This window comes from Chelonia mydas, chromosome 1 (genome assembly GCF_015237465.2).
Source record: "Chelonia mydas isolate rCheMyd1 chromosome 1, rCheMyd1.pri.v2, whole genome shotgun sequence".
NCBI lineage: Eukaryota > Metazoa > Chordata > Testudines > Cheloniidae > Chelonia > Chelonia mydas.
In genome coordinates, this window is record NC_057849.1 from 35,513,795 (window position 1) to 35,541,387 (window position 27,593).

Here is a 27,593-nt window from a genome sequence, read left to right on the forward strand (position 1 = left end):
CAATGTCCTAGGGCAAACAAAATGTTAAATTGATTTTCTAGGGATTCAAAGATATTTCTTTGGAGAGGTTTATGCATGGAGGAGCCAATGTAACAGGATTTCAGTTAGTAGATTTCAGTACTCCTATGGTAACTAAACTCATGCAGCGCTGGAAGAAGCTGGATCAGAGAGAATACCCAGGATCTGACAGCCCTCCAAAGGTACTTGTTAATTTTACATACTACCAAGGATTTTATTCAAACATTTTAACTGATGATTCACATAGCTGAGTTCATGAATAAATAGCTTTATTTCATAATATTGAGCTACAGCACAAGATATGTGACCTCACAAATACTGATGACTAATTAAACTCAGCATTGCAATTATCTGATAGAAATATGAACTGCTACAAATTTTACATCTTCTGTCACTTGTTCCCGAGTTAACCCCCTTAATGACAAAATTAGAAATCAAAATTTTATTTAAAACTGATGATCCTAACTCCAACCAATCTTTCATGTTAGCCTTACCATATTATATGCACATTGAATTCATAAATTTCCAGGCAGCAAGCTGTCTTCTGAATCCAGATATAATAATAATTAATATATAATCCCTATGTTGTTGACTATCTGGAAATTATACCCTATGTTAATCCTGGTGTAATGCTTACAAGTAGGCATGATTTTACAGTGCAACTGCATGCCTTTCTGGTTCTTATCTGTCCAGTCCAATACACCTGTCAAAATCTGGCCTCTTCTACAGACCTGACATTTTCTTGACAGGCAAACCGCAACTCGGCTGTAAAGATGAGTGCCTCAGAGTTCATTTATTATTAATAGTAATAAATTGTATTATGGTAGTGTCTAGAGGCTTGATAGGGATTGGGACTCCATTGTGCTAGGCACTGTACAAAACACAATAAGAGATAATCCCTGTACCAAAGAGTTTACAATCTAAACAGACAAGATAAAATGTGGGAGAGGAAACAAAGATGTGAATTAACTTACCCAAAGTCACAGAGCAGATCACTCTCCTGAATCTCAGCCCAGTGCCTTATCCGCTAGATTACCCTGCCTTTGAGCATCTATGTACTTTTCACCTGTGTCTTCAAATTAACAGCATACGCTATTTTACATGTTTTTTGCCTAAAACTGATACTTTCCTCTCTGACTTCTCTAGTCTCCTTTATTTCACTATAGCCTATTTCATGAGAGCAACTAAGCAGAAATTTTGCAAATGGAATGAAAAATGCTAATCCTGATTACTCTGCAATTTAAGTAACCAGGTTCTCCCACTCTTTCCAATGCATTTATTCATGTTCCTAAGCCTGCTCAGTGAACTACCAGTTCTTCTCTCACCTTCAGTGAAGATGGCTTGGCAGGTGTTAGTCCCAGATGGATAAAATAAATGACAAAAAGTTTGAGAAAGGGAGATTGTTGTTTTAGTTTGTCTCCTGCTATGGTTCCTCAGAGAGCTATTTGCTGACCTTCTGAAATATAGTTTTAAAGCTGAACTACTGTAATATGATCTCAACTCTGAGAGCATGCATTCCTTGCTTAGATGAAACTTCTGTTGACTTTGATAGGAGTTTTCTCTTAGGGTGCATAGCAGGCTAAAATAGAAATATATCTAAGTCTGAGCTGATTTTCTACAGACTTGCCACACTGAAATGATGCATTTGTCTCCCTGTTTAGTACACATCTGCTCTGACCTATGATGGGGTACTTGTGATGGCTGAAACATTCCGTAACCTTAGAAGGCAGAAAATTGATATTTCACGGAGAGGGAATGCTGGTGATTGTCTTGCTAATCCTGCTGCACCATGGGGCCAGGGGATTGATATGGAGAGAACACTCAAACAGGTAAAGTTATGCTTAATTCTAGTGACCTTGGTGAATAGTAGATCAATTTGCTAGTTCTGTGATATGGAAGGTATAACACTCAGCAAGGTGTGATGGGCATGTAGGGACGTTTTATTTTCAATCACCATCTGAAAGCACCTAATAATTAGTTTGATTGTCGTCACTGCTGCTGTTTTAGTTTACTGGTTGAGAGAAAGGGTAGAGAGCCTTATATTATCAATGAAGCACAAGAGCTGTGGCCTGACTACAGAGCAAATACTTTACCTGGTATATTGAAAACTACTCTGTTATATTGTAAGAGAGGGAATTTTCTCTACTGAAATGCTTAGTTTGCCAGCTGCTTTGTGCACTGTAGCCTAGGCATGAAAAGTAATATTTGTTTAAAGAAAAAGTTAATTCCAGGTAATACAAATAGAAGGATGTGTAATTAAATTACTGTCATAGAGTTGTTTTATTAACCACACTGCATATCAAATTTGTTTGCATCATCCCAAATGCTTGTAAACTACTCCCAATGCAAATCACACAGGTAAAATTATTTAAAGTTTTTGTTTCTTTAAAAAGAATGTATCCCAGAGCCATTGTTCACTGATGTCAGAAGTTTGAATTTCTGATGAATATGAATGCCTAGAAAGTTCCAGATCCCTGTCAAGATGATTTAGCCTTTCTCTTCAAGAATGGAGCTTTTTTTAAAAAAATCCTACAGTAGAATTTAAATCATTCCAATTGCAAATGAGCAACTCAACTCAGGAGCAGACACTGAGAAGAAGTGACTTCTGACAGAATTGGCAGCTTTCTGCCTACCATCAAGGGTTTCAGTCTTGAAGAAGGGTCGGATAAGGCTGAAATGGACAAAGAGAGAAGTATCTGATTTAAAATACACATCCTGACTCTTATGAAAAGATAATAAACATTTAATGTACTTCAAATATTCTGTGAAGAAAGTGTCCAGATCTATAATATTCACTAAAGGCATGACGTCAAGTTTCTATGGTGAAGCTGACATCAGGATCATAAAGTCTGAGTAATAGGTCTATATCAGCTTGATCCTGTTACCGTGGAAGCCAATGGCAACACATCCACTGACTTCATCAGGATAAGGACCAGAAGCTGCGTGCCTATCAGTGCAGTGCCATAAAGCCCACAACCCAGGGGCAGAGCCTAGGCTGCAGTTCAACCCATGTCCCCGCTGCATCTGCTGCATCAGCCTGTGGGCTGAAATTGCACCCAAAGTTCCAGAATCTCACTTGCATGTGGTATCTAGGGCCATGGGAAAAAAGGAATTATGGATCCCGCAGCTTCTCCCCTATTGCCCTCTGGACTAAGAGTGTTGAGACATCTCTGCCCCACGCCACCCTCCCCTCACACAGAAACACCAGGCTTCTGTAGTACAGAGGGCTTTACTTAGGCCCTCTGCAGGAGGGTGAATTTCACCCTTGCGAGTACTGTACGTCAGTACACACATGCCTTAGTATCAAGATTTGAGCTGGAAAAGACCCAAAGCATCAAGCAATATATCCTTTTTAGTTTGTTTTGGTCCAAAGTATTATATTTACAGTATACTGCAGTGAAAATACGTGGTCCAAAAGCACAAGACGAATGTGTTCCGTGATTCACTTAATAATGCCCAACTACTGTGTGGCAATTGGGTGCAAAAAGCACATGAGGCTGGAATTTCTGTTTTCATTTTTAGGTTCGAATACAAGGGCTGACCGGAAATGTTCAGTTTGACCACTATGGTCGCAGAGTCAACTACACAATGGATGTATTTGAGCTGAAGAACACAGGCCCTCGTAAGGTACGTGCTGGTCAGATCTGAAAGGGTCTGTCTGTCTATTGAAATACTAAATAAATAAAGATATCAAAATAAGGATTTGAGATGTGGGACTAAAAAGCTCTTGGGTCAAATTTTTCCATGGTGTAAGCAGGTGCAACACCACTGATGTCAACGAAGGTGTAGTCACTAGCACCATGGATGAATCTGGCCCATTATTTTTACAATCTTTTTTAAATACACACAGTAAGTTACAGCTTATTGAGGTTTGTGGGGTCTTTTGAGAGTGTAAAGTAAATTTTACAGTAGATACCTTTATTCTGTGCAACAATGTAAGAGGAAAATGAACAAAAACAAGTGTGTGTGTATGTGAAGTTGTTCAATCAGGCATAGTCTAAGGAAAAACAGCTTGATGGGGTTTTGTTCGGGTGCCTGGGAAGTGAAGAAGGGTCATTAGTCTGAGTAGTACATGCCCACTGCACCTTATTTGCAGTAAATTATCAACATTTTATGCAGATATGTTTTTATCTTATGGATGAACATAAACTAGAAATCAGAAATCATAATTAATATGGGTTTTTTGAGGGTCAGGAGGAAAGGAAGAAAAAAAACACTTTATGAAAGGAAAATTAATTGCACCAGCTAATTACATTTGCTTTAAATACAACTGACCTTATTTCCATCATTATTTTGTATAAACATTTTAAATGGTCACCATAGACAAGTACACTTTTGTGCATGCCCAGTTTGCATGCGGACAACTCAGGCAAATGCTTGTAGGTATGTGCATACAAATCTTCAAATTGTGTTATTCGCATAAAAGAGAGTGCACCCTTGAAAATATGAGCCTTTATTCTTTGTAATTCCTTTTGCTTTCTTGTAGAAGCTTGCATATGTTTCATGAATATAGCAGAGTTTGAAAGGGGGCAGAAATATGAGCCAAAGGTGTATAGGAGAGTAGCAGCTCTTGAATTAATACTGAGACAAATCAGGAATAAATTAAGTCAAGAGTCCTCCACTGTTAGATACACAGGAGTTTTCAGAACAGACTTGCTCAGCAAATGATACCCTGATGAATTGTCATTCCCAAAAGACAAACAGTTCAACATCATAGCGAGGAGGGGGAAGAGTGCTAAACAACAGACCCAGAGCCCAAGCTTTAGTCAAGACAAATTATCTGAAAAGGTATCCAAGTAATAGCTATGACCCAAATCAATGTGTGCAGTTGTAGTTTGCAAGCATGACAAATGACTGAACTCTGATATGGGGAAGGTGGACCTGTCCTGGTCCTTTCATGAATCCCTCTGTCACCTGACAATGAATATGTCTAATCTGGCTGCCACTCCTGGTCTAACTGCCTCTGTTTTTGGTTGTCCCTGCATTGTGGACAACAGGCAGTAAATGCATGTGGCTGCAGCATACAGGAACTCAGGGCTGAAGTTTGAAGTTTACTTCATTAATTTTCTATTATCTTTCAAGTGTTCTCTGCATATTCTACTTGTGGATGGTCTGACTGGTGCAGCCTGTATGGTAGAATTCTAGTTGATAGTAACCATTGGAGCACTCATAAGCCTCCCTTGCTCTTTCCTTCAGTGAACATTAAACATCCCAATGCACCAGCTGAACAGTTAGAAACTTGCTATCAGATACTTCCAGATCTATGTTGGCTAGTTGGTTTAGGTATCAAGTTAGTAGTTGTCCATAGCAGTCAGGATGTCTGAACTGGAGGCTAAAAAGCCTGGATTTAAGAGATGTCTCATGTCCGGTGGTGTTCCTGGTGTCAGACACACATGACAGATGTCTGGCACATTTAGAAGAGGGGCAGTCTCCTTCAAAATGTGTTTGCTCAACTTTTACTACAAAAGCAAAGAAGGAAAGACAAAACTTCAAGCGATTTTACTGCAAGAGGTGCTGTCAGTGAAAACATCTGGAATGGAAAGCACACAGAGACCTGCTTCGCTCCGAGCAATTCAATCTAAAGGGACAGAGCCTCCTTGGTACCTGGTACTACAGGATCCAAGAAATGTAACAATCTGAAGAAAAAGAAGTCCATGATGGTGTCAGCCTCTGTTTTTAGAGCCATTTTGATTCAGGAGGACTCCCCGTCAGTGCAAAGTATGAATATGCAATCCTCTTTGCCTCTTTGCAAAGAGCAATCTGTGAGGAAAAGATTCATCTAGACACACTTTTTGAAGAACATTGCTTGGATGCGGGATCTTGAGGTAGAATCAGGAGATGTTCTTCTTCAAATTCAATCATGTTGGATCCAGATGAACTGGTTCTGAAAAGGAGGGCTAAGGAATGGAGGATGATGTACTCGGTACTCGGTGCCAGCACAGTACCACAGCAAATAATTGTGCAGACAATGGTTCATTGTTCAACTCCATCACCAATTCTGTTAGTAACTGGCCAGGTATTACTTCTGAGCAGGTATCAGATGTTGTGTTACAACCAATCCAACTAACTGCTTCTCCAAGACTCATCAGAAGGCTGAAAGAAATCAGGATTTCCCCAATACTCCCACCATCTAGGTTGTCTTCTGGATCTTGAGAGAAGGTTTACTTGCCACCATCCAAACCACAAAGGGATTGAGGTCAGAAAAGAGATACACATTGGAGACTGGATCTGGAGAAAGACTATAATATACAGATTCATATATATCCACCAGATCTGTACGCACAAAGGTATTGTCAGCCAGACCCATCAATGGGTTTTTGACCTGACTGGCAAGTACCCCATTAGTCCACTGGCCATCTCCAGCTCCTAATCAAGAAGATCCAATATATGGAAATAGATCTTCACCAGTTCAATACCAGGAGAGCATTCAGTTGTTGGATCTGAAGGATACATATCTGACAACACAACCAATGTTGGATAAGTTACCTGTGGAAGTAAGGGACCCATAGTCTGAGGAGAGGGAATTACTGGAGCTGAGGGAGTCTGAGCCAGATTCCAAAGATATGTCTTCTCCAGATGAAAATGTGGAGGATATTTCAGCATTATCATCAGTCAGAGCATGCTGTGGCTTTTCATGAGCTAGTAACATGCATGACAAAGACATTTGATATTCTCTCAATTTTGCTTGAAGAATTGGCCCATCCTGGGTTTGACATTTTGGGGGCTGGTGCTAGACAACGAATTACACTTCCTTTAAACTGTGGTTGACTTCAACAAAATCAATTTGGAATACTCCCTCATCTGCTCAGCCTTTATCAAAAAATGCAGCTAAATTATAACAATTTACACAGGAAGGCCTGGCTATGTTTCATACCCATCCATCTCCTAATTTGATTTAAAGATCGAAAGATGCTCATATCCATTCTTTTCTGTCTTATAAGGAGCGGAAGAGATATTTTCTTCAGCTACACTAGCCATGTGCATATCTAATTATGAAGCTTTAATGGCTAAGTAGCAATATCATCTCTGGTGAAAAATGTCTTTGTTCCTCAATTCCCTACTGGAGGAACACAAAAGATTAGCAAGTGCTATTTTGACTGAGGGATGAAATGTTGCTGAACAATTTTAAGTGTGGATTTTGACTCTTCAGTGAGGGCAATAGCTTCAACTATCACATTAAGAAGATGTGCATGATTAAGATCAGTGGGACTCCCTCATGAGACAAAGATGAGGACTGACGATCTTCCTTTTGAAGAAGGTCTGTTTAGTATACAGACTGATGAGATACTGGAGAAAATGAAAGATGTGAGGTCCACAGCCAGATTTTTAGGTTTCTTTAACACAGCAAAGAGACCATATTCAACTCCTCAATATAGATACCACAGACATCACCTACCTTCTTCTTTGTTATTGCTTCCTTACAATTATCAAAAGAAGACCTATCATTATCAGCCCCCGTGGCATCCCTCTCCTCCACACACACACACCCCGCCCCCACCGTCAGCAACCACAAAGATAGAGGCCTCTTAAACTTTGAAATAATAGAGGGAAGACTTCCACTTCTTCATCTTTGGCAATCCCTGCAAGATTTGACATGAGGACACAGGGCTTTGACTTGATTTGAAATCAGTCCAATTGGACTTTGTTTATCCACACTTTGGGGACCATTTGTCTCATTTTTATCAACAATGGGGGTTGATAACATCAGATAGGTGGATCCTAAAAGTTGTTGCATGCAATTACATGATTCGGTTAAAAAACCCTTCCGTTCTACAGCCTTCCCATTTCCTTCCAGGGCAGGTATTGAGTTCACCGTGAATAGTTAGAAAAAGAGTTTCATTCTCTATTGGCAGCACAGACAACAGTGATCATACCACAAAATCAGATAGAGAGGGGTTTTATTCTCATTATTTTCTCATCTCAAAAAAACATGCGGGCCTTCACTCTCTTTTGGATTTAAGAATATTAAACATGTATATACAGAAATTTTGTTTCCACATGTTATCTCAAGCTTCTGTATACCCTTTTCTTTCCCTTCAGGGTTGGTTTTCAGCTTAGATTTGAAAGATGAATATTTCAAAAATACCATGTCACTGGAAATATCTGTGTTTCATGGTAGGAGATGACCATTTTCAGTACCAAGTTTTCCCTTCAGGTTGTCTACAGCAGCCAGGGTGTTTGTAAAATGCCTGTCTGTAGTGTCAGCACACCTAAGAAGGAATGGGATGTTTGTGTACCTGTACCGACATGACTGGTCAATAAAAACATCATCCTATTGCATGTAAAACAATATGTTCCCTTTTTTGCCGTCTCAGATTACAAATAAAGTTCATTCTAGTCCCAACTCAGCAAATTCTATTTATGGGAGCCATTCTAGATTCAACTGTGGCAACAGCTTTTCTCCTAGAGGAGAGATTTATAAAAAATAAAAATCTCTCCCTCTCAAGTTACAATTTCCATCAATTCTCTTTTTCTCTGGTTGTTGGGTCTTTTGGTGTCAACCTATGCAGTGACACCATGTGCTCATCTTTAGATGAGAGATCTTCAACACTGTTTAGCGATAAATTACAAATCAGGTTTAGGCAACATGCATCACAAAGTGATCATTCCACAGCAGGTGTTAGCATCACTTGTGTGGTGGATAAACACTCAAAATGTAATGAAGGGCACACCTTTCAATTCCCCTCTGCCTTCAGTAATACTCACCTCCGATGTATTTACAGTGGGATGGGGACATTTATACTGGCATCTGGACAACAAATTGTTAATCACAGCTCACTGATCAACGAAAGAAAAGACCAGAAGGTCCTACCTATCACTATATTAGAGCTGAGGACAATCAGGTTAGCTCTAAAGTAGTTTCTACTTCAGGTACAACATATTAGTTCAGAAGATAACAGGCAATAAGAGGGCGCTATATTATCTGCACAAACAAGGGGGCACTTATTCCCAGCAACTATGCATGGAGGCAGAGAGCCTTTGGAAATGGTATATAGAACACAACGCTGATCAAATAACAATACATACAGTGGGGGGACAAAAAACTCTTGCAGATCATCTGAGCAGGTCAACATATTAGATGCATGAATGGTCCTTGAAGGACAAATGGTAACACATCTCTTCAGTTCATGGGGGAATCTGCTAATAGATCTTTTTGCATCCAGCAGCAACAGCAAGTGTCAAAGTTTTTGTTTGAGATCAAGTAGAGACAGTGAGTCAATATCAGATGCATTTACCCCCATTCCCTCATTCAGAGAGTGATAAACACAAGGCCAGGATGATTTTAACAGGAGCAGCATGGCCCAGACAGCAATGGCATCCGCACTTAATTCACCTGTCAAGAACTTGTAATGGAGCCTCTGCCACTGCTATCAGACTTGTTGTTTCAATAACCTGGGATGGTTTATCATCCGAATCTTCAGTCTCTTCATTTAACAGTATGGGAAATAGGACTCTAGGGGTTTGTCATCACTACGGGCCAAATCGGCACTGCTGCAATTGATGCAGTGGCATCAATTTAGCGAGTCTGGTTAAGACATGCTAAGTCAATGGGAGAGCGCTCTCCCATTGACTTCTGTAATTCACCTCAGTGAGAGGCGGAAGCTACGTCACCAGGAGTCTGTCTCTCATTGATATAACGTGGTGTAGATACCGCAGTAAGTCGACGTAGGTTATGTCGCCTTCAGTTATGTACTTTACATAACTGAGGCAGTGTAATTTACATCAACCTCGCGCCATAGCGAAGACAAGCTCTAGGATACCAATAGAAAAGTTGTTCATTAGAAGTGTAGAATGTATAGTTACACTCCAGAAAAGAGTCCATGCAGAAATGTTATAGTCATAAATAGAAAAATGTTTTATTTTGGTCTACTATCTATGATACAGATCCACATACAGCACCAATTACTTATATATTAGAGCATTTATTGTATCTTAAGAAAACAGTTCTTTCACTATTTTCAGTAAATGTTCTTCTCTCAATCATATCAACATATGAACTTGTGGATGTAAAATCAATTTTTATTAATGATGTAGTTGAGCTACTTATATGGTCTTAATAATTTATACCATCCAATAAGATACCCTGTACCATCTTGGGATCTGAATTTAGTACTGTCACAATTGATGAGTCCTCCTGTATAACCTTTGGGGAATTATTTTTTATTTCATTTGTCTATAAAAACAGTATTTTTATAGCAATCACTTTGGTAAGACATATAAATGAATGCGTTAATGGCTCATCCACTGTTCGCTGTTTCCATAAAGATAAAGTGGTTCTTCATATACATCCTAGGTTTTTATGGAAAATGGTCTCTATTTTCACTTAAACCAGTCTATAATTTTACTGATTTTCTTCCTCAAACCTCATACTCAGGATGGGGAAGCTAAATTATGTACTCTATATGTTAAAAGAATGTTGGCATTTTATTTAGAACAGACTAAACAATTTAGACGGTCCCCAAAATTGTTTATTGCTCGTGAAAAGAAGTGCAAGAGAAATGCTATTTCTGTACAAATTTCTGCTTTCTAGAGGGTTAGAGTCTATATTGAGGGAGAGTATAAATTGTGAGGGTTGTCCATTTCTCAGGGAATTAAAACTCATTCTGCTAGGTCGAAGGCAGCCTCTATGGCTTTCTCTAGACACTTTTCTCTGGTAGAGATATGTAGAGCAGCAACTTGCAGTGCTGTTTATACTTTAATTACACACTCTTCCTTAGTTTTAGAGTCCAGATCTGATGCAAAATTTGGCAAGGCAGTCCTTCAGTCCTGATTTAATTCGGACTCCATGGTCCCACCATCCTGACTTGGAGTGCTGCTTGTTAGTTTATCCCATGGATGGGAGTATGCAGAGGACACTCAAAGGAGAAATGAAGGTTTCATACCTATAACCAAGGTTCTTCGAGATGAACTCTGCATATTCGCATTCCCCAGCAGCGTTTCCCTTGGAGTTCTACTTACCAAAGGACTTGGAGTCATAGGGGAAGAAACTTCAGTGGCTGAAGCACCAAGACCTTTTTGCCCTCTACCTGGAACACTTGACATTCATTGAAGAGAGGGGCAAGAGACATGCATGAGCCCTCCAACGGCTACCTCTAGCTAGAATTCTACCATTCAGGCTGCACAGGTCAGAGCATCCCATGAGAGTGACTATGCAAAGTCCATCTCAAAGAATCTAGGTTACAGACAAGTAACCATCATTTCTGTTTGGTCCATGTGGCATAGGGCAACAAAGCCTTGAGTTGACAGTGGGAGGTAAACTCTTCTATTGACCCCAGATCTTACAGACAACATGCAGCCATTATTCATTAGACAGAGATGGAGGTCTGACAATCAGATTTGACATAAACACCAAAGACCTAGTCCACAATCTAAGGAACTCAATACCTGGCACTCAAGGAGCATATTTGGCACTGGGCCAGATCCTCCACTGATGTAAATCAGTGTAACTCATTGATTTAAACAGAACTGCACTAATTTACACCAGCTAAGTTTCTACCCCATTATACCACCTTGCCATCAGCTGCAGATAAGCATAATTTACAATGCCGTCTGTGCCATTCTACTCTTTCCCAAGACATAACCCCGCTGACTCTGACAGATTTGGATACCCTAAGCCTGCAAGCGCTGTACCTTGTCTATTGCATGCTTTTATTTCCACTTATATTTTCACATATTTTGGGTACTTATGTGGCCTCTAACATGCAGCAGGATGCTTTATTCCTATTGCATACAGTAATCAAATGTCATGCTTTCATGCAAATTTTATATATAAGGTGTAGACACAGAGGTCAGAAAGGAATTTTCCCTCATGAAAATTAGCTAGATACTTGCAATTGGCAAGATGCATTATGAATGGATGCAGGATTTAGGGAAGGAGTGTCATCAGCTTCCTGTGAGGGTCTGGTATTTGTAACTTCCAGAGGAACAATACCTGACTTGTTGGATTAATGCTCTGATCCAGTATGACAAATCCTATATAATACATCAGAAATAAAGATACCTAATTGAACTAAATGTGTGCTTTCCATGCCCTGTGTAACATCACTGATGAGTCATCTGGCAAAATCATTTCAGCACTTCCCTTTCCAGTCATAGTAACTCATGAATCAGAGTTTTAGAAAAATGTTTTTTTTGTTGCCTGCAGCTCTAATATCCACAAACAGAGAGAGCATCACACATCTCAGAGTCATGTGTTTCTATATAGTGAATGCAGATGGGGTAAAAATAAATCCTCCATGTTATCTGTTGTATTCGTCATCTCTGACACAGTAAAGACAATGCTTTCAAAAATGGATGCATAAAATTAAATCTGGGTTCTATCTTAAATCCAAATTCAGGCAGCAAAACTGGTCATCTGATTTTCAAAAGTGCCAGCTGTTCCCCAGTGCTATTGCTGGGTGACTTCAGTGGCTGCTACTGGGTGCTCAGCACTTTTGAAAATCAAGCCACTGATCTAGCTGCATAAATAGATTTAGAAGCCTAACTTTGAGCAGCCAAATTCAGCACTGGTGTATGGGGGCGCAACTGTTGTAATGTAAAGAGAGTTGCACTTGTTTACACCATATAGGTCTGAATTTGGCCCTATATTTATTTTTTTCATTTATAATAGTTGAACATATTACCCTTGTGCCATCTCATGGCTGTCTTGGTAAATATTTTTTATGCATTTGGCCTTTATTCAGTAATCCTAAACAAGGGTTATCTTAGTGCGGATTCTGCATTTGAGAGAGAAAAAGGGAGAGACACTCATACACATAGTACACATGTACTTAGAAAAACCGCCTGCCACTCCTCTAAAACCTACTTTCTCTTTGTCAGTGTTTTGATGTGATGCTTACTTTACAACACAGCACATCATTCAAACTTTTGCTTCACTCCTGAACTTCTCAGCAGTGAGGAACCACACAGTGCAAAACAATCATTCTTCATTATAATGAGCTTCCAAAACAGCCAGGTTTCAGTATCCATGTTCTGCCTTCAGTTGGTCCCAAATTTTGACAGGAACTTGACATTTTAAGCTATCAATTGTATATGTGAATCCATGGCTGTCTGGATGAAAAAGTATATTTTCTAGCAATGCAGCCTGTTAATAAAAGAAAACTGCCTTTTGCACTAAATCAGCAATGCTCGGAATTTCTTGTCAGCTGTGGACACCTAAATCAAGACACCTGCATTTTTTACCAGTAGGAGGAGGAGAGGGGAAGATGCTTCTTACATGTAGTGAAGGACTTGCATTGCAAAATATTATTTGTTTATCAGTTCGTTTAATAAATGGGAAAAATAGAATCTCTTTCACTTACATTAAATTACTACATGTATTTGCACATGTTAAATTGTGAATCTGAGAAGTTTCATTGCTGTGGTGTAGTGATCATTCACTGTTGATACAACTTTTGTCTCAGTAAATTAATTTCAACCTCCAAAAGAAAACAGCAAACGTAAAAATCACATTTTTTTAATACACACAGGATTGTTAATGAGCATAGTCATGGGAGCCAGAAACACCTGAGTTTCAGTCCTGGCTCTGGCACTGATTTACTGTGTGGTCTTGAGCAAGACACTTCACCTCTCCATGTTATATGGAGTTGACTTTCTGTGTGGTAACAACCCAATATTTGCATGGGAATGATAGTAAGGGTTGAAGACATTGTTGGCCATGTCACTGATATGATGACATGTTCTAGTACTGGGGTCTTGGGCCTCAACAGCAGAGTAATGGGTCTCCAAGTTATTTGTATCACTGTGCTGATTTGTGGTTCTGTTAACAAAGTGAAAGCCATTCCATCTCTACACTGACTCCGGCTCCTCACAATTTGTTACTGACTAATACCCAGTCCTGTGTCCTGAGCACGCTTTGCACAAGTTGGGCAGTAGAAAACAAAGGGGTAACCTAATTCCCTTCCCCCTTTTTATAGGAGTTACAGGGGCTTCCTTCTCCCAGATCTTGGTCTTGTAAACTCTGGGTTCACCAAGGAGGGAGGGGAAAGTGGCTGCTGGCCACTTTAGGCATCTCACAACAGTGGGTACTGCCAAATGACTCCTGGCCTGCAGGCCTCTGATGGGTCCTTTCAAGGTCAGTGCAGCTATTTGAATAATTACTGAAGAGAGGGAAAGGCCACTTTATTGATACCCAGCTTGCAGGTCTCCCCTCTGGAAATGAAACCACCAGGAGACTTCTCTCTAGTATATTAACTGTCCTACCTAAAGGTCACCTCGGATATGATAGTAGTGTCATTTGTACACAGTGACAGTGGACATGGTGAGGTCACAGGGTGTGGGAGATGGACATTCAGTTTGGCCAGGATTTTCAAAAATAGATATGTGCCTAAAGTTAGGATACTAAATCCATATTTAGGTGCCTAAGCGAGTGGCTTGATTTTTACCCACTCAACAGCTCTGCTATAAGCCAAGAGGAACTGAATGCTCAGCACTTTTGAAAATCAGGCCATTTATTTAGATGCCAAAACATGGACTTAGCAGCATAACTTTAGGCATCTATTATTCACAGATTTGACCTCTTCCTTTAATCTGTTGCCACTTCACCCACACATGTATGTCTGTCGACTCTTCAAGGGATTATGAAAGACTAAATTGATTAGTATTTCACTGTTTTTAAGGGTTTTTTTTCTCCTGAGAACTAGTTCATCTCATTTAAAAACTTAGGGGCAAATACTCAGCTGGAATAAATCCTCATAGCTTCACAGCACCCTGTGAGGTAGGGAACTGCTGTGATCCTCATTTCACAGATGGGGAACTGAAGTACAGAGAGGCTCAGTGACTTGCCCACTGTCCTGTGATGGAGCAGGAAACAGAATCCAGATTTCCTAAGTCCCAGGCCAATGCCCCAGACCACTGGGGCAGCCTTTTTCTCTGTAACCCTGCATATCTAAGACACAGATGGCCCTGTGAAATAATGATTGACCTTCACCCCATGCAGAGAGCTAGCATAAGCCCCGTCTGCTGCTTATGTCCCACTTAACCTTCAAACTGCATGGGACTTAAGTTGTGCAAATGCCCTGTTGTGCCCCTTTACCTAGGGGTGATTCCCTCCCCTCCCCGCCCCCGTCCCGGCCCAAGCCATAGAATCATAGAAGATCAGGGTTGGAAGAGACCTCAGGAGGTCGTCTAGTCCAACCCCCTGCTCAAAGCAGGACCAATCCCCAACTAATTCATGGAATCCAGCTATTGCTGTGCTCAATAAACAGCTGTGACAGGTTCATTCTTTGTTTAAATTGTACCAATATGGAACAGCAGCTAAACCACAATAATACTATTCTTTGTGTAACATGTTTATGTTTATTGTTTTAAGTTATGATAAAAAATTTTGTTTTGTGTTGTAGGTTGGCTACTGGAACGACATGGATAAATTAGTTTTGATTCAGCATGAACCTTCCCTTGGAAATGAGTCGGCCATTGAGAACAGAACAGTGGTTGTAACTACAATTTTGGTAAGTATTTTAGTGTGGTTTTTCTGGTATATGATCCAGACTACTTTCTGGCTATAGTCTCATTTAGTCTGTAAAATGCGGGTGTTAGTGGGAAGGTAAACGCTGCATATTTTAAATTTCTTGATTCTCATCTCTGTACAGACTATTTCTGGTGTACATTTTAACTCTGTTTTCTCAAATCAAATTAGGGTAAATTCATCCGCTTTACATTTTTATTCAGTTTTTCCCATTGTTCACTGACATTCTCAGAAATGTAAATGAATTCTATCAACCTCTGATTGATAAATTGTGGCTTTCAAGATGTTGAAATAAAAAAAAATGCTAACTGGAAGAAATGAGAAAAGAGAATAAAATCAGGCTTCTGTACTACCAGGTGTCATTTGGTTACTATGCTATGCTTAAAAATAGCTGTATCTGTTAGATTTTAAGAGCTTGATCCTGAGAGCCCGGCACAAGGAACACAGGATCTGCCTTTAGTAGTGCGTAAACTTCTAAACTGTATCCAGATAGTTAGCCCATGTAATAATGGGTTATTTGCTTTTCTGTATAAACAGTACAGTAAACCTGGACATTGAATTGGCATGTCTCACACAAGCCATTTCTTAAAAATTGAGTCCTGATATTGTTTAAGTTCAATGTTTCAATGGAAAAGAAAGAGTTAATTTTTAGCTGAATATTTTTCAGTGGTGCATAGTCATTCATTTTAAAGAATTCCTCAGAAGAGAGGAAGATGTGATTACTACATTAATCCACATTATAAAAGAAATAAATATATAGATTTCAAAATTACTTTTTCAAAGGAAGTCGTACAAACACAGCTTTTAAACAGAATATCTAACGTATTTTTCCCTCTGAAGTCAGATGTGCCCTTTAAAGCTGATGCTTGTCAAAGCAGACTGGCAAAGGGTGACCTTTACCTGATTATTTAAAAAATTTCACACCTCTGTTCACTGCCCTTTTCACCTATCTCATTAGACAAGACTTTTTTTTTAACCATTCAGGATAAGGTATGTCTCAAACGAGAAGAAATATTCTTTATGTCATGTCAGTGTTCTTAAGGAGAATTATCTAAATTGATGTTGAGTTGAAAATAAACCAAGGGAAAAAGTAAGTGTTGCTGGGAAATGTTCTGATTCTAAGAATGCAGTTAGTTACCATATTGTTTGTATTATATATGAGGGTTTATGCATTAACTAGATCCTGACAAATCTCCTATTGAAGGTTATCATTCTGGGATGCAAACCGACCAACGTACTATACAGCAATTCAGTGTGTAACTCCTAACCTAATTGTGTAATTTTTTGCATGGGACTTTTAAAAATATATGTATCTTTTTCCTAAAAAAGACACGGTAATAGAAAAATTATACTTCAGTACAGTCCTCCTCTTTTCAGCCTCTGATGAAGAATCCTATTTTAAGAAATTGATCAAGGAAGAAAAGAGTCCCACGATGCTGCGAACATTCCTAACTAAAGCTCAAGTATTAACCTGCAGTGTAGTAATATTGAGCTAATTTTCCCATATGGATTACTGTTCCTCTGACTGGATGGCCAGGCACTGAACCGCCAAGAAAAGCTCTGTGACTATTCTGAAATGTCTAGAACAGATGACGTTAACCTTCAACTTTTCCAAGCTGAGAAGAAAATGATGTGAATAACAAGTTCTGAATTGAAAATTTTCCTCTCATATCAATCCTGATATCTTTAATTGAGGCTCCCATAAATGAACAGTGTAATTTCTGTAAATAGCTCCAAGCTTAGGAGAAGCACGTAAACAAAACATAAAAAGGATGCCTGTTTGCGAAACGTATACAATGGGAGGGAGGGAAGGAGGGAGCTTTTTCGATGTATGACTTTACCTGTCCTGTTTGCATATGTGAATAATAAATGTTATCTTTAGCAGAAGTTTTCCAGTCCATGTATAAAAAGGACTGGTGGTATCATTTTTCAAACCAAGAAGCTGAATGAATTTTACAAAGCATGCCCAATTTTTCATGCAGCATGTCATTTTGGAATAAATACAATTATCCGAAAATATAGCTATCGACCTAAAGTGACCCGCTCAATGCTTTGATATCCAGATGCAAAAGAAATATATCATAATTTGGTTAGAATAAAAATATATGGGAAAATTCTGTCTTTGGTTAGTCATGTGTATCTCCCATTGACTTCAGTAGGAGCTGCATAGTTGGCTCTGAAAGCAGAATTTGACCCCCAGTTCTTAATAGTCATCTGCAAAGGCGACAGATATAGAATCTACAAGCTCTTAATCACAAAAAAGCAACATATTAAACTACAGTACATTTCAGAATCTTGTCATTTTGCTCTTCCCTGTACTTTACTCATGTCGCAAATGCCAGACAGGGACTTGTGACCTCTTCACTGCCCTCTTCATATTGAAGGAAAGCTGATTCAATGTACATGAAAAATATCATTTTGGCTGCATACATTCCTTCCAGTATTAAACTGAAAAGCTTCTATGATCAATGCTGTCAAGCTTTTCAGTCTGTGGAAGACAAATATCTAGGCATAGTAAAAGATTTAAGAGTTGTCAGCATGGCATGCTTTAATTTTTGTGAGAAGTAATATAGCACTGATTATTTAGCTTTACTGTCTTATCATTTTGTATGTATGCTTAATTTGCTGTAATTTTACATTTGATTATTAAATATAAGATACGTAATAAAAGGAACTAGCTCCATACCCAAACAAACAAGTTTGATACTTTCGACTTTGGCAAAATACTATGGTCACCTGTAGTGCAGTAAATATGCTTAGATTTTATTTTACATTTTTGATTTATCAAACAGAAAAATACTCCTGGGAAATTGCTAGAGTGAAAAACGGAGACCTCTATTCTAGTGAACGTTCTCATTTAACTAATATTTAGTTTTAATATAAAAGGTTGCAAAAACCGTAGGAGTGACAAAGAACTAATTGTTTAAAGCTAAAGAATTGCATGGTACAGTGAAGTTTTAAGCATTTTTTCCAGCACAGGACTTCAATATAATATCAACATAATAGGTATCAGAAGGCTAAATTACAAACCTAGAACCCAAGAAACATTGGGGTTAAATAAAACAAAACCAAAGCCCCTTAATGTCATTTCTTGGTCAAGTAGTTCTGAAGAAATCCCGCATTATGTACCATCCACAAACTGATCGTACATTTTAGAATCCCCACCGACTTCAACAGAAGTTTTATCAGAACTGAGCCATTAATAATGCAGAACTGAGCCATTTCCTTGCACAAAAATATTTTCTTCCACATTATAATTTATTTTTGCAGTGTTTTAGAAAGTGCAAAAGGGACTTCATTAATATAGGCCAACCTTAACCAAACAGTGTCAAGGTTAGTGGTTTTTTTCTGACTTCCATTACAAAGTTGATTTTTAATTGTGGGCATTTTACTGTACACGTGAATCTTCAGGAATGTAATGGAATGATATGTTTCTATCTGTAAAGGTACTTGTTTCAGTCACCCACTTGTACTTCAAAATGTTAAGTATTGTTATAGAACTGTGAATATAGAAGTAAAGCTTGTCATTTTAGCTACCTATGTTCAGTGCTAATCATTGATCATTTCAATGTGGACTTTGTATGTAATTTACTTTCCTACAGATTATCATTAAACAGCTCAAACATTACAATATTAAGTCCCTTTCAACAATAGCATATTTTGCACTGAATAATTCACATCTGTGTTTTCATTAGTAGGTTAGAGTTTATAGTCCTAAACTGTAATTGTGATTGTCTTCTGCAAGAGATTCTGTAGAACAATCGATCTATCTCAATGGGATAAATAGAATTTAGCATTAAGATATTACTAGGTGTGTTTTATCGATTATTAATATGTGTCATCATTACAGTGTGTGAGCTTGCAATGTCATCTATACAGTGTGTAGGTTAATGATCCAGTAAAACTTGCCCTTTCGTGTCCTAATGCTATTATAATTAGAGGCTGCAACAAAACACTGGATCCAAACATCCCCAAATTTTTAAGTGGAAATTCAAGCCCACTTTCTGATCTGAATGTGAAGATGGACCTTATCATAATAATGCATCAGACTGAATGCCTGATCCAAATATCCCTAAACATTAAGTTTGTAGTTTGAGCATATCTCTAACTATAATATAGCTCATATGGTAGACACATTTTTAAAATATTTTTTTCATTTTTTATATATCCTACGTAAAGTAGTAGAAAGGAGAGGACAACCTAGCAAGAGAAAGGTAGAACATGTTCCTGCTACTTTAATTGTATTATTTCACATTTGTGGGTTTCACTCTATTGTTCTTTCCAACTAAGATCAGGGTTGCATTGTTCTAGGCACTGTACAAACACATAGTAAGAGCCAGGCTCTGCCTCAAAAAGTACAGTCTAAATAGGTAAAACTGACAGAGGGTGGGAGGGGAAAGAAAAGCACAAAGAAGTGAAGTGACTTGACCAAGATTTCCTGACCAGGTTTCTTAAGTTCCAGTCCAGTGCTCTATCCACTGGATGGTACTGCCTTCACTGAGATCCCATCATGTCCCTCCTGATCCCCCAACAAAACCTTTCTTCAGCAGTTCTTCACAGGAGCATGAACTGATGTGAAGATTGAGTTCACCTTTTTAAAAGGAAGATCAGGAGTAAACAGAGTTTCCAATTAATTTTACTCTTTCAAGTCTACACCTTCAAAGCAGTCCAGCCCGCAGGGAGGAACACATGGAGAGTCAGTGGCTGGGTGCTGAGTGGGGAGGGGATGTTGAAGTGGCGTCCTCCGGGCTTCCTCCACACTCGGCACCTGCCTGAAGCAGCTTGTGCCCAGTGTGTATTTAACGTTACATGTTGTGTTTTGTTCAAGAAAAGCTGAATCCAGCAGTTTAACCAGTCTCTGACTCAGCTTTTTTAAAAGAGAGTAAAAAATGAAAAGGTGCCAGGCCAGTGCAGTTGAAGGTTATCAGGAGGTTACGTGAAGGAGGGAAATCTGACCAGGCCTAGCCACATTTTTAGCTAATGCTAGGACTGTTTAACTAAAGCCACTGCAAAGCGGTGGTTCACATTTGCCCTTGGTTTCCTTATTTTTTTTTGTCAGTTTTGTTTACAGAATGGGTGTATGGAGAGGCCCAAATTACAGTTGGCACTGCACATATGAACAGGAAGGTACCTAAACGCATTCCTAACTTTAAGCGTGTGGATAGTCCCGCGGAGTCAATGAGGCCACTCGTCTTAGCCATGTGCTTAAGTATCTTCCTGAACTGAGCCCTGTGTAAGGAGATTGGGGGTGTAAGGAGCTCCTTCCTCCCACCCCTCTTCTCCTCTGTCTGCACACAAAAGGGATGTGATTGACTTAACAGTGGATGGGAATGCCAGGAGTGGGTGCAGGCTAGCATAATTGGCAGCACTTACCACCCTAAGGAAGGTGTGTCTGGGTCAGGCCAAGGGCATTGCCATCCATCCCCCCCATTCCTGGCCTGCAAAAGACAGCACTGGTGGGAGGGAGTGCTGACTACCCCTTTTAGAAATTGACTTGAATAGCAAGTGACACTGTGCGGTGGTTTTCCTTCAGTATCCAGAATGTATTATGTCATGCACAGTACAACTAAAGTAACACATTGCACTACTGCATGAGTCCTAGCAGTGCTTCATAAACTCCAGCCCTCCAGAGGTTCTCGTGTGATCTGCTGTTGTCATCCTCCAGTTTCCGGGGGGGATTTAAAGATGCATAGAACATCACCTGCCCAGTCAGGATATGACTTTGCAAGTCAGCGTCCAAAGTCATCATGGACACTTTTCTATGCTTAGGGCCTTTTTTAGCTATCCTTAGTGGGAAACACTCTAAACTGCAAAAGACCTCAAAGGCAAAAAGGGTCACAGAAAAGCCATGGAGAGGGGACTCCACCCCAGGAGCACAGCACAGACGTGGTAACATTGAAGAGATGACTAGGGAGGCAGACCAGAGGCATGGCTAAGGGTAACACATGCATAATGTGCTCAGAGACCTGCCCCTGGTTGAAGAGAGAATTGCTTTCTGCACCCTCCCTGAGTTGTATTGGGACTTAATCGGGGGACCTTCTCCTCTTGCAACTTGAACTTAAGTGAAAGAGCTGACCAATGTGCCTCTTTCCTTTCAGATTACACATTCAGTGTTCTTTCTCAAACTCTGCTGCAACCATGGGACCAACCAAAGTTACAGAAGGGGTGCACTTACAAAAACAAAAGGCTAATGACACTAAAAAGATACATAACTCACTTGTTTTTCCTCTTCTAAAACATAGAAGTTTGTATCAAATTCTGCTCTTGGATGCATATACAAGGATTGAGTTGCTATCAATGTATGTCAGTGTCTAAAGGCAGAATTTAACCTGAAATATATACAAATACCAGGTGCTTATATTACGGTTAGCTTACACAATTTCCCTGTCACACTTGGTGTGGGGATATCACACTGCAAAATTGCTGCTGCTTACACGTGATGTCCATGTGATAATTTCAATGAAGAATACTTAATGTACACAATTGTACTTTTACTTTTGCCTATGTTCTAATTAGGCATGCAGTAAAAGATGTGAGTATGGAAGAGGGCTACAGTGGTCACCATTAAAGAATCCACATTTGCCAACTGTTATCACAGGTATCTTCTATTCTGAGGAGAGGAGAAAACTGTGGTGACTCGGATGTTTTTATGAGGTAGACTTTTGGCAAATGGTTACTTTAATGGCAAGTATGTACTTTGAACTGATTATTAAAAAAGATTATGTAAAATAATTGAAGATATCATGTATTATAACTTTCATAAAAAGAAAAATACTAAATTCTGAATCCACAGGGTATCAAAAAAAGGCAATATAATAATATGGGAATATTGTGACATTTCATTTTGAGCAATCACATACCATACATTATCATTATAGTGTAATTTGCATACAGAACATAATATCCATTTTTCTGAGACAATTTTACTTGCAATTTTCTAGCTCATTTATGTTTTAGAATGACTCTACCGTTACTTTTTTTTTTGCATACAGTATGCAAAGACAGCATTCTTCTAACATTAACGCTTGTCTGTGCATATTCTTTGGTGCATCCCAGGAAACCACATAGAACCTGCACTGTCTGTGTAAGGGGGAAAGTAGGTATTTCCTCATGACCATATTAGTGATTTCTGTTAAAATGCAAATTGCCTTCTAGTAGCCAAGGCATCGCAAATATTTTAAACAATGGAAAGCAAATAACCAACCAGACTATGCATCTGACTATAAATGTAGAGAATCTCCAGCAAGTGAAAGGATGTACATAGTTAAGTCAAAAAGGTTAGATTATGTCCTTACATTATCCAACATGCATTTGCATTATGTAGAGCTCCAATCGTTAGTCAGCCTTTTAGCTTATGATATATGGCAAATTTCTGTTGTGAGCTCTCTCACTTAAAATGGTAAATTTTATATAAATGCTTGAATTGTGTGTGTTTATAGTAAAAGGGGTTTTTAAGGCTGATTTTATAACATATATAAGCAAGTTAATAATGTAAATAGAATATATTCATATAAATGGATTTCTGTTAGTGCTTGGAAGTATACATGTGCTAATGCTATCTGTGAGCTTTTGATAAAATACATATAGTGTTCAATCAGCAGATTACATGTTGCTGTTCAGAGTCTATGCTGTATACTTCTCCTTTACAGTTCTACTTCTTTCATTATAGGAAGCCCCATATGTTATGTTCAAGAAAAATCATGATACATTTGAAGGGAATGACAAGTATGAAGGATACTGTGTAGATCTGGCATCAGAAATTGCAAAACATATTGGTATCAAGTACAAAATTGCCATTGTCCCTGATGGAAAATATGGAGCAAGGGATCCAGAGACAAAAATCTGGAATGGGATGGTGGGAGAACTTGTTTATGGGGTAAGCATACTAATTTTTGAAGTAGGATTTAACTTCTCATAACATTAGTCATAATATTCGAAGTATATATGCATTTCATTTGATCTGGGGCAAAGAAAAAAAGAAAATAACCAGAATTCAGTTTGAGCATTCATAGTGCTTTGTTATTTTCAAGTTAAAATCACAGATATTTTACGTGTTCTACTATTTACTCAGATAAGTTGTTTCTTCTTAATATTAGTAGATTTTACAGTTTGGGCATTTTCCTTAGGTTCACAGATTGAAAAATTAATATTAGACTATTGTGATCATCCAGTCTGATCTCCTGCAAAACCCAGGCAATAGAGTTTCACTATGTTACTCCTGCTTCAAGCCCAATAACTCAGCATTGAATGGTATATATCTTCTAGAAAGACACAAAGTCTTGTTCTAAAGATTTCAAATGATGGAGAATCCACACGGAAATGTGTTGTCAGTGTGATCCACAACTAGATTACTCAAAATAAAACCAGCATTTCTCAAAAGGATGGCATCAATGATAGGATTTAAGAGTGAAACTAACCAGTTCTGAAACTATGACTGCACATTCTGTCATGATCCATGGAAAGTCTCCTCAGAATAGCAAAAAAAGTAAGATTCCTGAATACAGATAAAACAGGAACATTGAAAGAAGCAGATTGTGGTTCCAGAAAGATGGGAAAATATCTAAGGAGACTTGCAGCGTCTATTATTACCAAACTTAGAGAAGGCTCAGAGAGCCACCTAGTGGCTCTTCATCTTGGTGATAAATTAAAATAATCCTGAAATTATCTAAGTGAGAAGATTTACACTAGTATGCACTGCTGTGAAGATTGCCTGAACCAGTCTATAGAGAAAAGAAAAGAAAAACTGAGTGAACAGAGTTTCACCCTAAACTCCACAAATTTCCCAGGATCCATGCAATTACAATGAAGGCCAGGACCACGCATACCAAAGCCCTGTGCCTCTTTCAGGCTCCCCAGGAGCCTGGTTCCAATAGTGCAGTTTTGCCAGATTTTCCCTGACAGACAGCAGCTCTTGGAAACCCCAGGCATGGACCCCGGGGCTGTCCATGCACTTCAGGAGAGTGGGAGATGGTGCCACAGATGTTGCTGATCTCTCTTTCCACATGAGAGTAGGGAGATTACCTGTGCAAAGAAGAACCTACCTGTACAGTTCCCAAGGACCTATCCCCGTCTCTGTTTTTAAAATGTGGAAAGACTGCCTGAACACCATCTAAAGTGTGAGCCTCTTCTCTAGCAGCGTGAAGGCAACACAACTGTAAAATTCTATCAGGAAAATAAAACATGAGAATTTAGCAGAATATCTTTATTACAGTAGTTGCAAATGAAGAGCCAAATCCTCAAGTGGTGTTAATCAGCATAGTTCCGTTGACTTAATTGGAGATGCACCAGTTGAGGATCTGGTCCAAAATGTTAGAAAACTTTAAATAGATTGAGAGATATTTCATAAAATATATGAAGAGCTAGTAGAAACTTTTTAAGTGCACCCACTATAGCTGAATCATGAGAGAGATGTTGGCCCTCCATATAGTTAGAACCAATTCAGAGAACTTCCTAGCAGAGTTTGAAGCCTATTTGTCCTTAAATAATCTATCTCATTAAAGGCAACCAGCTGCAGTACTGACCAAAAATACCAAGAGTATTTAGCAAGCTCAAACAAGAATTAGTGCCAGCTAGATGCTAACTTCAATAGAAATGAAAAGCATGAAACCTGTGTGTGATATCTGGGGTTGCAAATGAACTGTGTGAACCAGACACCCCATACATGTGATAAATACTTATTTTTCTGTCGGGGAGGAAAGCGATGAAAAGTCTCATGACACTTAGCAATTGAGTGTAGTAGTTCTTGTGTAGTTCCCATGTTATCATTTAGGGAAAATGGAGACTCAGTTTGGTTCTAGGAGTGGACTATTGGAGTGTGAATGAGGCCACCATAAAGCACACCAACTGGCTGTGCTAGAAGAACAAAGGATAGTGTGCTTGCTGTCTCTGCCTTTATGTACTGCTATTATTTCCAGAGTTTGTATCAGCACGTTGGATCCCATCTTCATAACAACATAAGGCAGCATTAGGGGCCAGTTCTTGTTCCCACTGCTCAGCCCAAGTAGGTAGCTGTTTAGGATCTCCATAGGAGGGGGTGAGGAGAGATCCTCCACCCCCAACCACTAGAGTATCTTGAGCACCTTCCAGTAGTGTATTAAGTGATGTGACTGACATCTGTCACATACAAATTTGTTCTCCCTCTTATCCTCTACCCAGTGGAGAATTATGCATGCATTGTTGTAATGTTTATTTTTCTAGGGGTTTGTTTTGGTTGGGGGTTTCTTGGACTCCATAAATGCTATCTAGAAATCCCAGTCTACTCTCCTGATCTATCTGAATGACAGTAATAGTCTCGACAGTACTCTACAACCCTTGATAACTAGTTTATTCACAGAAGCACCTTGTGGTGATGAATGCCGTTAGCGATTTGCAACAGGTGTTTCTAGATGCACTAGCAGTCAACCCCAATTAAATATTCATTCTCCTGACACAGAATGTTATTCTTTCACTGTGTAAGGAATAAGAAGGTCATTACCCATTTCTGTCAAAGTCTGAGAAGTGATGGGATTCTAGAGTTCATATTTTTATGTGCTTATTTTAAGACAGCACAATATGATTGGTGGTCAGGGGAATGACTAAATATTATATGTACTCATAGGGATGAAATATAGCACTCCAGCGAGTAAAACTGTCCTTAGCATCAGACCTAATCTTGCCATGATACCTAAAGTCTGAAGGATCCATAACCCATCCATGCTCGATAGTAATGTAGCCTGGACTGAAATATTGTCATAGATGTAGGATTTTCAAGTTTATGTTGTCGCTGTTCAGCAAAACTCCAGTTTCACCAGGCACAAAATAAAGTAGAAACTGGATTTTATGAACAGCCAGTTATATGAAAGAGGTGTTGATGAAGAACAAGTCAACATGCCTTCAGTACATTGGAAAGCACTTTGCAGTGCTTTGAAGGACAAGAAAAAAGTGATGCCTACACCATACTGAAATGTATGCACCATACCTACTGTAATTTTGAGAGATTCAATTTTATGAACTTTTCAATTTTATGAACTCCTCTGTCCCCAATTATTTTGTAAAATAGGGGTTCAACAATGTTGAGTCATTATTTGTATAGACTAGTGTTCCTTTTAGTAACCACTTAAATCCATAATTGTATCTCTTTACTTTTTCTGGGGAAACCATAAAGTAGGAGGTTTAATATTTTGGTGAACACATCATACTGAAATAACTATAAGAACATCTTCCTTAGATTACCCAGACAGCAATCCTCATCAGAATAAGGGTTTATGCCTGCCCTAATGTGCAAAACAGTATACTTGTGAAAATCACTCCAGACGCCGCCAAGTTTTGTGGACAGACTCTGGCAGCTAAAAATAAATCCAGTTATTGTCTAAAACCCTGCTTCATCACCACTCCACCTAATATCACAGAACTTGAGAGACTTACCAGGAGCCCTGATATACTCCCAGTATCTGTTTGGCTATAGAGAAGTCAAGTCTTAGGTGATACTTTTTCAGACCAATAATCAAGTCTACTACTTACAGTGAGAGTTATTAAATATGGCAAGTTATTGTCAGTATACAGAAGACTAGAAGTTTCTCTGAATCTTTCAGATATCTAATTATGAGAGTGCTGCATTAGCCATTCATGCTCACAGTAACTGAAACTTCAGAGAAAAGAAGATATGGCATGATGTTCAAATTCAGCAATTAAATTGCTCTTCTGCAAAGAGGGGATTTGTATGTGTGAGAAATGCAACTTAGAAAAAACAAGCAACATTTAGAGTAATCGTGGGCTGTTTCACCAAGTAGACAAAACATAATGATACTGCCAACCCCAGTTTTCTGAAATCATGAGTGAGGCCCAAGAAATCATGAGATTAGCTTAAAACTCTTGAGATTGTATATATGTGTGTATATATAAATATATATATAGGGTTCTTTTTCTTTACTTTTTGGCTTTTGAAAAATTTCCTTGCTTTAATGAAAACTGACATTCTCATGTAATCACAGCTCTCCAAGAGCTAGGGCTATAATAAAACCACCAATATTGGGAGATTTGCAATAAAATTGTGCGAGCTGGCAATGCTGTTGTAATGTTTACCCAAAATACAGGTATTGCTGTAATGGCTGCCATGCAAGCAAGTGAGATT

The 27,593-nt window shown here is 38.9% G+C and overlaps 1 protein-coding gene across 9 annotated transcripts in view; it reads left to right on the forward strand.

Moving 5' to 3' along the window:
* The window catches only part of GRIA4 (glutamate ionotropic receptor AMPA type subunit 4), a 280,562-nt gene that overhangs the window by 195,157 nt on the left and 57,812 nt on the right, over positions 1-27,593 (forward strand). For 8 of the 9 annotated variants that reach the window (XR_006286035.1, XM_043529722.1, XM_007059674.4 and 5 more), the window contains 5 exons: positions 42-200; positions 1,680-1,847; positions 3,541-3,645; positions 15,360-15,467; positions 23,154-23,360. Coding sequence is in view for 8 of the 9 variants with exons in the window: in XM_043529722.1 (XP_043385657.1) it covers positions 42-200; positions 1,680-1,847; positions 3,541-3,645; positions 15,360-15,467; positions 23,154-23,360 (747 nt within the window). In the remaining variant the exon portion in view is untranslated. Of the gene's footprint in view, positions 1-41; positions 201-1,679; positions 1,848-3,540; positions 3,646-15,359; positions 15,468-16,861; positions 19,120-23,153; positions 23,361-27,593 lie in introns of those variants that run through there. The other variant, XM_007059677.3, reaches the window with a different exon arrangement.